The following is a 10000-nucleotide window of genomic DNA, read 5'->3' as shown; positions in this document are numbered from 1 at the left end:
AAGAAGAAACAAGAAGACGTATGAATAATCTTTTTATTTTCAGGCCGATGAAAGTTAAAGTGACAGAATAAGGAATGATGACGTGCTGATTTTATTAACACTAACATCCACTCTTCTGATTGAAGATGAATCATCTTCAATAAAATCTTATTGGAAACGTCCCTGAAGCTAAAACGTTAGTATTTTTTGTATAATAAGTCTGAAACTGTCTGTTTTCTGTACGTCAGCTCAGGCGACACCAAAGGGAACAGTTATAAAACTATGATACAAACTGTACATGGTTATTAATAACAATACAGCGCTATGATGGGAACTGGCACAAAGAATAATAACTCTTTCACCTCCGACTGTGCAAACATTCTGTTTCATGAATCATTTGAAAATATATCATGGTATAAAAATCAGTCTTCTCTTCACAAACATTCATTCCTCTGAATCTGGTTATTATAGAAATATTTATAAACAAACTGAAACAACCCAACCTACTGGAGAGACGAACGCAGGTCGGTCCTTATTATTAATTCATTAATTTATTTACATTTTAAGTTTGTCATATCTCCGTCATGTAAATCATAACTCGGTCACCGGATGCACATGCTCCACGTTTTTCAAAATCTAGAAGTAGCGACAGCTTTAAAACAGATTCAGTATTTTCCTGTTTTCTGCCTTATTGATGCAAACAAAAGAAAAGTCCCATATTCATATTAACAATTTGAACAATGTGATGATGAAATCAAAACAGATGCAGATATTTGTCTTCTACTTGTTCTGATCCAATAAACAGGAGTTGGTTCATCCGATCAGACGTGAGTCACATGCAAACTGCAATAAAGAGAGAAAACGTTTCACCTGCAGGCAGCAGTAGTTACAGTATATTGAAGATATTAATAAAGTAAAAGTCATGGTTTGTTCTCTAATGCAGGCAGGACCACAACAATTCAAATCTAAAAACTTAACAGAGGGTGAACAACACGTCGTGTTCTCAGCGTCAGATCGTGGTCGTTTCGCTCCCGCCGGTCGACCTGCGCCCGCCGCCTGCAGCCTGGCGGCGCAGCGAGTGGAGCGCCACGGCGCAGCAGCCTCTGAGCAGGGAGCCGATGTGATAGACCGGCACGACGCCGCGCGGGGCCCCGCGACACAGCCACGCCACGGCCGGGACCACGGGCATCGCCAGGGCCAAAAGGTCAACCAGGAAGTAGCGGCTCCAGTGGCACAGCGGAGGGGCCACGGCTTCTTCATCCTCCTCCACATCGTCCTCCTCTACCTGCAGCACCGTGGCCTCCTGCCTCACAGGGGGGGGCATGGAGCCGGGGGGCCGGGACCCAGGGGGCCGGGACCCGGGGGGCCGGCAGCTGTGAAGCTCCCCTGGAATCTGTATTTCCTCCTCTGGTTTGTCGCAAGGTCGCGGCTCTAAGCTGCAGGACTCAGTAGGTGGAGTTGTGGGGAGCAGATGAGGGTCTGGGGGGGCGACGTCGTCCACTGTGGATAAAGAAATGAAGCTGAGCTCCGCGGCGCCGTCGTGGTCCGACAGCCAGGACATGGTCGGGCTGCAGGCCTGTGATCGGACCTCAGGCCTCCTATTTGCCACGGGGGCGGGCGTGGGGAGCGGATCGGTGACAGGGCCTGCACGGGGCGCCGCCATAACCAGGGGCTCCTCCTGAGGCAAGTGCAGGAACAGGTGATGGTGGGGGGGGTACGAGGGTCCGCTGCACCTGCAGCTGCCGCTCAGCGTGTGACAGGAGTGTGACACCGGCAGCACGGTGCCCCCACTGCACAGCCTCTCATAGGTGGAGGAGCGTGGGAGGGGCGGGGGCCCCCGGACGTGGCCCTTGGGTGGCAACTGCTCTGTCAGCAGGGCCGCGTCCAGCAGGAGGTGGGTCCGCGGCGCTGCGCTGGCCTCCGTGGCATTGGAGCTGCGCTGCTCCAGCTGCAGCGCCTCACTGCTCCGCCGGGTGCAGGCGGCGCCGCGGCTCAGGGTGCTGGCCGGAGAACAGCCGCAGGAGCGAGACCGCCCCACCGGCCGAGCCGCCTGCAGCCCCGAGTACGGCCTGTGGTCGTGGGGGTCGTGCTCACGGGCTCCGGGGCCCGTCCTCACCGACTCCACCACCTCCTGCAGGAGCTGAATCTCCTTGCGAGCTTCTTTCAGGGCCAGCTGGGCCTCCACGCGGTGACACTCCTCCTCGATCCAGTCCTCCTGCATCCGGTACAGCTGCGTCCTCAGCTCGTCGATTTCACAGTCCCTGGACAACAAGAATCATTTATCGTGTTTTTAATCCTGCAGAAAGTGATTTAGCTTATGAGCATTAGACTTGATCGTTGGTGTGAGTTGAACGGACCGGTGCTGGAGTCGCTCCACGTTGTCCCTCAGTCTGGATCGCAGGTGTCGGATACAAACCTCCTTCTGCTGCAGGGGCGTGAGGTACTGCTCCGGGGCCGGGGGCCGGATCCCATGGCTGTCGCTGCAGAGCGTCTGCTTCACCTGACGCCTGGACACACACACATTAAAGAAACCGTCTCTTTAGTGAAGCTCTAACGATTGTGTCTGTGGTTTGTGTTTCTAATACCGCAAACAACAGAAGCTGATGTACAGTAGGAGAACTGGATCTGACCTGGGTGTACTCGGCTGAGGTTCTGCTGGGCGGGCCCGACCCGGGTAGGCGTGGGTGGGTGTGCCCACTGAGCGCCTGGAGGGGCAGAACAAATTACATCTAAAATTATATCTATCAAATATGTAAACTCTGATATGTGATTCAGGTGTTGAAGAAGAGAGGCCCGACCTACCTGCGCTGACCTGAGGACGACCTCCGACCCGGAGCGAGAGACATGAATGTATCTGGTTCTGTCGGACGCTACGACGCGTCAAGGCCAAACTGCAACGAGCAGAGAATCAGAGAATCAGCTGGAGATCATCTACATCAGAAATATTCAAAACGACTGTGTGAGGTCACGACTGTGTGAGGTCACGACGAGGTCACGACTGTGTGAGGTCATGACGAGGTCACGACTGTGTGGGGTCACGACGAGGTCAGGACTGTGTGAGGTCACGACTGTGTCAGGACTGTGTGAGGTCACGACGAGGTCACGACTGTGTGAGGTCACGACTGTGTGAGGTCACGACTGTGTCAGGACTGTGTGAGGTCACGACTGTGTGAGGTCACGACGAGGTCACGACTGTGTGAGGTCACGACTGTGTGAGGTCACGACTGTGTGAGGTCACGACTGTGTGAGGTCACGACGAGGTCACGCCTGTGTGAGGTCACGACTGTGTGAGGTCACGACGAGGTCACGACTGTGTGAGGTCACGACTGTGTCAGGACTGTGTGAGGTCACGACTGTGTCAGGACTGTGTGAGGTCACGACGAGGTCACGACTGTGTGAGGTCACGACTGTGTGAGGTCACGACTGTGTCAGGACTGTGTGAGGTCACGACGAGGTCACGACTGTGTGAGGTCACGACTGTGTGAGGTCACGACTGTGTCAGGACTGTGTGAGGTCACGACTGTGTGAGGTCACGACGAGGTCACGACTGTGTGAGGTCACGACGAGGTCACGACTGTGTGAGGTCACGACTGTGTGAGGTCACGACGAGGTCACGACTGTGTGAGGTCACGACTGTGTCAGGACTGTGTGAGGTCACGACGAGGTCACGACTGTGTGAGGTCACGACTGTGTGAGCTCACGACTGTGTGAGGTCACGATGAGGTCACGACTGTGTGAGGTCACGACTGTGTGAGGTCATGACGAGGTCACGACTGTGTGAGGTCACGACTGTGTGAGGTCATGACGAGGTCACGACTGTGTGAGGTCATGACTGTGAGTGTTTCTTCACTGTCAGTGACAGAGTGTGAAATAAAAAAAAGAAAAGTAGAGAAAGCTTCTGTTCTCTGCTGAGACAAAGAGCCACAGTGAGTTCAGACGAACACGATCAACCTTCACATGAACTGGAGTCAGAACCAGAACCAGAACCAGAACCAGAACCAGGGACAGTGGCTGGTACAGTCAGGAGGGGTCACTGGGGTCACATCTTTCATCTGGGATGACATTTTATGTTATTTACCTCAGATTCTGTTTCTATTTGACTCTATTTTATCATCACACTTTCCCCTGAGCTGCTGAGAAAATCCTACAAGGGAATTTATAAAGATCTTCTGATCGTACTGTATCTTATCTCAGTGTATCTCACTGTATCTCTACAGTTTGTGTCGTGTTGAAGTCAGAGAGACGTCGCTCCTCCTACAGGACAACGTGTGACTAAAGGCAGGAAATCGATGCACAATGTTCTGAGGATCCAACTCAACATCTGTAACTTTGAGAAAAATGAAAAAGTAATAATTTAAATTCACATCCAACATGTTGGACATTATGTCGTCTGACTTCAGGGAACCTAGATGATGATGATTCTTCTTCCCCTGACGATGAAAATCAGACGGAACAAAACAAAAGCATCAACATTTTGTTGTCCTAAATTTAATATCTGGGACAATGAGACCGGACCCCCCCCCCCCCCCCCCCCCCCCCCCCCTCCTCCTCCTCTGCGCAACAAGTGGCCGCTCTGTCATTGGTCAGAAATACGCAATCATGTTACGTAAGTGTGAGAATCAGTGTTGTTATTATACAGCAGGAGGAGAAACTGTACGTCAGCTGCTGAGGTTATCAACATGAATCATAATCATCATGGTGTTAGCGATGTGATGATGATGATGATGACATTCCCGGAAAGGACCTCCAGCAGCAGGCGAACAGCTGACTGACAGTCACACTGAACACCGATATTTCTCCACATCCTCCAACTTTACCGTCACAGCAGCTCGAGGCGGTTCATCGTGGAAAAGACTCAGTCGGTTCCCGCCAGACTCGACGGTCGCAGCTCGGTCGCCGGTGGCAACGGGAGGAGGAGACGCAGCCGCCGCAGCCAAGGCTCCATCCTGCTCCATCCTGCTCCATCAGGCTCCATCCTGCAGCATCCTGCAGCATCCTGCTGCCATGGAGCCGGAGAGGACACGAGGCGCGTGCGTGTGATGCATCGCTGCTTCTTAAAGTGACAGTGCGTCAGAACGTCAGAGGTCGTGACCCCGCGGAGGGGGAGGAGCGTCGCCCGGTGCTCGGACCTGCGGGCCCGTCAGAGCAGCTGGTTCCTGTTTATTAAAAATACTTTAGATCTTTTATTTCATAATCCACAAGATGGGTTATCACTTCCTGGTGCAGTTTCAGCAGCAGCCTCCTTAATGTATGTTACATGTTACCCCATTTGTTGTTATGGAGACAATGATTCCATTCTATTGAAGCTGTAGAGAAAAAGAATGAATAGAAATGTGAAATATTAAGAGTCTGACCGATAAAAATCTTATCCAATATCATCGCTATCTGCATTTATGTTTGCCAACATGAAAGGTTTTGTTTGACAGAATTAACAATATAGAAAGTTGTCGATGTATTCATGTGAATGTGTAATATTAATAAACGGTTTACTTTCTTATTTTGTTGAATATTTTTCTTTTTATTTATAATTATTAATACTAAACTTATTAGAGTTTAAACTGTAAAGTGTCAAATGTCTTTGTCAACAGTTATGACATCGTTGGCGGCGCTGCAATAAAAAAAATTCCATCCAGGAGAAAACCAGTGATCTGATAGTGGGCGGGGTTTATACCGTGACGCAGACGGAAGCGGGCATCTTGGTGAAAACAACCAAGATGGCTGCCGCTGACGAACGATCATCTGACCAGCAGAACCTGATGTTTTCACATTTCTCCATCAAACACATCAACACTGGTTCACGGACATGACATCATCTCCTCTGGTCTGTCGCTCAACAGACGTCACAGACGTGACATCAGACGTCACATGACTCGTCTGGTCCGTTGGTATCGGGCTCGGTACCGACTCCGGCCCTGAACGTGAACATGCCTGACGGTTCTTCTTGATATAATAAATCGACAAACCTCAGAGTCATAAAAAGTCATGATTGTAAAACAGTCAAATGTGAACAAACAGTCGATATTCAGTCATATTTGTTTCATATAAATGTCAAATATTTATTTGATTCCCTGAAACAGAAGTGAACTGAACAGACATCAATAAAACCTTTTTACAAATTATTTTCAACATTTAATTCTCAGATAAAAACAGCAGCGCCACCTGGTGGACAACACGTCTCACACTCAGCGTTTGGGTTTTAACTCTTTTATTTTATGAAAAACAAATGTTTGTTGTTTTTTAATAAATAGAAACGAGAGGAACTGGAGGAAAACACTGAACATGACGCATAACCTGAGATACAGTAGATATATCATCACTTTTAAAACAATAAATACATTCAATCATCCGTTTCTCACAAAGGAAAAAGTGACAAGAACAAAGAATATGTACAATTTTTAACACACACACTCCGAGAGACACAGACAGACAGACAGACACACACACACACACACACACACTCAGGGTTTCCGCAGGTTCACCAAATTAAATGCAAGTTTTTTTTTTTTAATACCACAAAAAAACCCTTTAATATTCGTCTCATCAACAAACCTGAGAACCAGAAGCGGCGATATAGACTTTAATTATTTATGAATATTTCCAGTACTTCCCAGCAGCTTACAACAATAATTCCCGATTATATAATCAATTTCATTAATGCGACCTGGGCCTGGATTAACTTATATTAATCAATAAAAAATTCATTTCTTTTTTTGACTTGCCAAAAGTAATTAATCAATAGATATTTTGATAATCTAATACATTTTTCATTCATTTTTTTTTGCCAAAACTTAACTGAAATTGCCGGGTTCAGTTACTAAATGTTGATATCAGATGGTTTTATCATATATGATATAAATGAAATATCTTTAATGAACCAAACAGCTGATGAGGGAAATATTTACGATTTTTGTGAATCAAATTTAAGACTTTTTAATAACTTTTAGTGTCCTTTTTTTTTAAAGAAAATAAAATTCAATAGATTTTAAAGAGCTGCAGAAACCCTGGTACAGTCTCCTGACATACAGTATCATCAACTTATAACTCATAACATTAATGTGACCCGTCTGTCCTGGATCAGAAACTTTTTGATTAATTTTATGAAGCTGATTGTTGGTGGTAGAACGTGGGTCCGGGCGATGCTCGGACGTCCTGGTAGGGGGCGCTCTGGTGCAGCTGCAGTGCCTGTTGCTTCTTCAGGACGAGCAGACAGAAGAACGTGGCGGCGGCCTGCGAGCGAGTGTTTCCTTCACAGAGCGTCTGCAGGCTGAACGAGGTCACACTCTGACTCTGACACACACACACACACACACACACACACGAGATCCATCATGAAACAAGCCCCGCCCCTCTCATCTGCCATTCACTGTGAAACGGAGCAACGGTTTTGACACGAGGAGCAACAGTCCGGATCAATGTCTGAATCGACGCTCGAGTCTTTGTCACATTGTAACATTTGATCCAGTTGGTTCTGGTTTGTTCGGACCACGGTTCAGTTTGATCCGGACCCAGATCTCCTCTTTTGGTCGGACCAGATTTTGGTCCATTGGTTGGAGGAAACTTTCACACCTCAACCTTTGGTCCAGACCAAACTGAGAAGTCCGAATGTCCAGTAGGTGTGAATGTAACATGGGGGAGTTGTTGTATATTCTCAGGTTCTTACCTTCAGACAGTCGAGGAGCTGGTGAGCTCGTCTGGTGATCCTCCTCTCCTCAGAGTCCAGACTATCCTGCACCGGCTGTCAGAACAGAACCATCAGTCACGTGACGTTAACACTCACCGTCTGTCAGACACTGACGGATCAACCAGACAATAACCAGTTATTAATCCACCTTCACTCCACAGAGAAGGACAGAGTGTTGAAGCACCTGAGTGTTGAGGGAAGTGGGCGGAGTCTCCTGCTCCAGGTGAGGCGGGTGGACGAACATGGAGTCTTCTGATGGAAGTTCTGGATTCGTGAACTCTGACCTGTTCTCATCCTGTTGAACACAGAAGTGATTATTTACTTAAGGTAATAAAAGGTGAATGAAACTGAAGTCGGATGTTAAACACGGAGACTCACTGGAGCGAGCGCCGAGTGATTCTCACGCTGGTTCGTTGGATCGTGACTCGTCAGCTCGGCGTCGGGAGTTCTGTCGGTATCGACGGACGAATCCACGACACTGACGTTGTCTGTGGTGACGCCGCTGACTTCACCCTGAACTACATGAGATTAAAAATAAAGAGATTATAATTCATAGATTTGATAATAATTCTCTCAGGGCTTGAATATTTCAGTTCCCACCTTCTCGTCGGTCCTGACGCATCTCCTCCATCTCCTCCTCCTCCAACGCCTCATGAAAGCCAAAATATTTCGCCTGGAAAATCCTCGTAGTGAAGATCTGAGGAGGAAATAAGATTTAACAGTAACAGCAGCAGTTTGAAATATAATGTAACTACAGATAAAAGATCTTTCACCTCGTGTATCTGCAGAGCTGCGACGGAGGAACACGGTCGTACGAAGAGTCTCGCCGCTCCGCCGCTCTGCTTCCACTGCATGAGCTGCACGGTGGGCGGGGCCATGTCCAACGGGGCGACCACATCCGAGTAGTCGGACAGTTGCTCTCTGATCGACGCGTTGCTCAACTCTTTCCTCTGGTCAACAACCAGTCTGCGTTTCCTCTTCCCCTTCTTCTTCTCCTCCGGGTTCGCTGAGGAGACACAGTCCAATTAAGTTCTGTTGTTTCTAGAGCAGCAACAGTTAATCGATTAATAATATACTGCTAAATTAATCAGCAACTATTTTGATAATTCATTAATCAGATCAACTCAAGATTCCTTTATTTGTATTATTATGCTCCACATCAAAACAAAATTGTGTTTCATCCACCGGTCAGTAAATCAGTGCAAGACAGAAGACTTTGAAATTATAAGCTCATAAATAAAAAACACCTAATCGACTAAAATGATGCTAAAATGCTCATAAATAAAAGCACTTAATGAATAAACTAAGATTATGCTTGAGTAGAATTTAAAAAAATAAATGTTTTAATCAAATATTTTAGAGGAACACAACTGTTTTTTATGAAGAAATCAATATCCTCTGATTTCAGCTTCTTAAATGTTAATATTTTCTGGTTTCTTTGCTTGTCTGTGACAGTGATCTGAATATCTTTGGTGTGTGGACCAAACAAAACATCATGATGGTGTTTGAGAAACACAATCAACATTTTTCACCATTTTATGAACCAAACAACTAATCGATTAATCAAGAAAATAATCAATAGATTAGTCAATAATGAAAATAATGGTTAGTTGCAGTCCTGTTGGTTTGACGTGATGTTTATAATCACTGTGGGAAGTTTCAGAGCGTCGATGCTGAGATCGCTCAAACAACTGTGATTGGCTGTGGCTCAGGAGGAACAGCGGGTCGTCCACGTCGATGTGAAAGGAAAAGAAAAGTGTGAAACACGTCTGAGAGTTTACAGTTTGTGCCTACGAGTGATGGTCACAGGTTCAAGGGCGAAGGCCTCGTCGTCATTGACGACCAGCGTGGTCTCATCCAGTGCCGAGGTCTCTGTCGTCACCGGGTCTCTACCGTCAACATCTGGAAAACATCACGTGGCAACCACCATCATCATTGTACAAATATCCAAACTGCTACGAAACTGTTCAGTTGTTTGTTTACATCGATGTTCAGGGGGGTAAAGAAAGAGATGTACTGTAAATAATAAAACATGAATCCTGATGAATCGTCACCTTGTTGACGACTGAGCGTTCCGTTTGCTGTTTTTTCCTTTCGAGTCTCAAAGTCGCTCGACTCAGCAGGATCACTGGAGTTTGTCAGAAAGTCTGAGGAAAAAAAACAACAACTGGTCACAAGCAGCAAGAGAATGTCGTGAAACACGTATCTGTAATATTACCTTACTGTATATCAATGTAACTTTCATCTTCCAAATATTTTTCTCTGGACTCGGTAAAGAAGAAAAACTAAAACTAAAAGAGAGAATAACTTTACCACTGTAAATATTGTTGATGTGTTTCT

General features: G+C 46.8%; 2 protein-coding genes across 5 annotated transcripts in view; both read right to left on the bottom strand.

Annotated features, from left to right (window-relative positions):
- Positions 1-19: 19 nt before the first annotated feature.
- LOC118316673 (syntaphilin) lies at positions 20-5067 on the bottom strand. The gene is made up of 5 exons (XM_035644739.2): positions 4797-5067; positions 2782-2870; positions 2610-2684; positions 2337-2486; positions 20-2240 (listed from the first exon to the last, which is right to left on the bottom strand). Exons 2-5 carry the CDS (start codon positions 2823-2825, stop codon positions 989-991), a joined length of 1521 nt encoding a protein of 506 aa, XP_035500632.2. The 5' UTR covers positions 2826-2870; positions 4797-5067; the 3' UTR covers positions 20-988.
- A 943-nt stretch (positions 5068-6010) lies between these two features.
- The window catches only part of rad21l1 (RAD21 cohesin complex component like 1), a 6927-nt gene continuing 2937 nt past the window's right edge, over positions 6011-10000 (bottom strand). For all 4 annotated transcript variants that reach the window (XM_047330941.1, XM_047330942.1, XM_047330943.1 and 1 more), the window contains 8 exons: positions 9715-9807; positions 9455-9562; positions 8434-8666; positions 8261-8357; positions 8039-8178; positions 7845-7955; positions 7640-7714; positions 6011-7266 (listed from right to left, as the gene is read on the bottom strand). In XM_047330941.1, the coding sequence (XP_047186897.1) occupies positions 7075-7266; positions 7640-7714; positions 7845-7955; positions 8039-8178; positions 8261-8357; positions 8434-8666; positions 9455-9562; positions 9715-9807 (1049 nt within the window). In that variant the 3' untranslated portion in view covers positions 6011-7074. The remainder of the gene's footprint in view (positions 7267-7639; positions 7715-7844; positions 7956-8038; positions 8179-8260; positions 8358-8433; positions 8667-9454; positions 9563-9714; positions 9808-10000) is intronic.

Source organism: Scophthalmus maximus, chromosome 3 (genome assembly GCF_022379125.1).
Source record: "Scophthalmus maximus strain ysfricsl-2021 chromosome 3, ASM2237912v1, whole genome shotgun sequence".
Lineage (NCBI taxonomy): Eukaryota > Metazoa > Chordata > Actinopteri > Pleuronectiformes > Scophthalmidae > Scophthalmus > Scophthalmus maximus.
The sequence above is the reverse complement of the archived record's forward strand: the minus strand, read 5'-3'. Positions and strand labels throughout refer to the sequence as shown.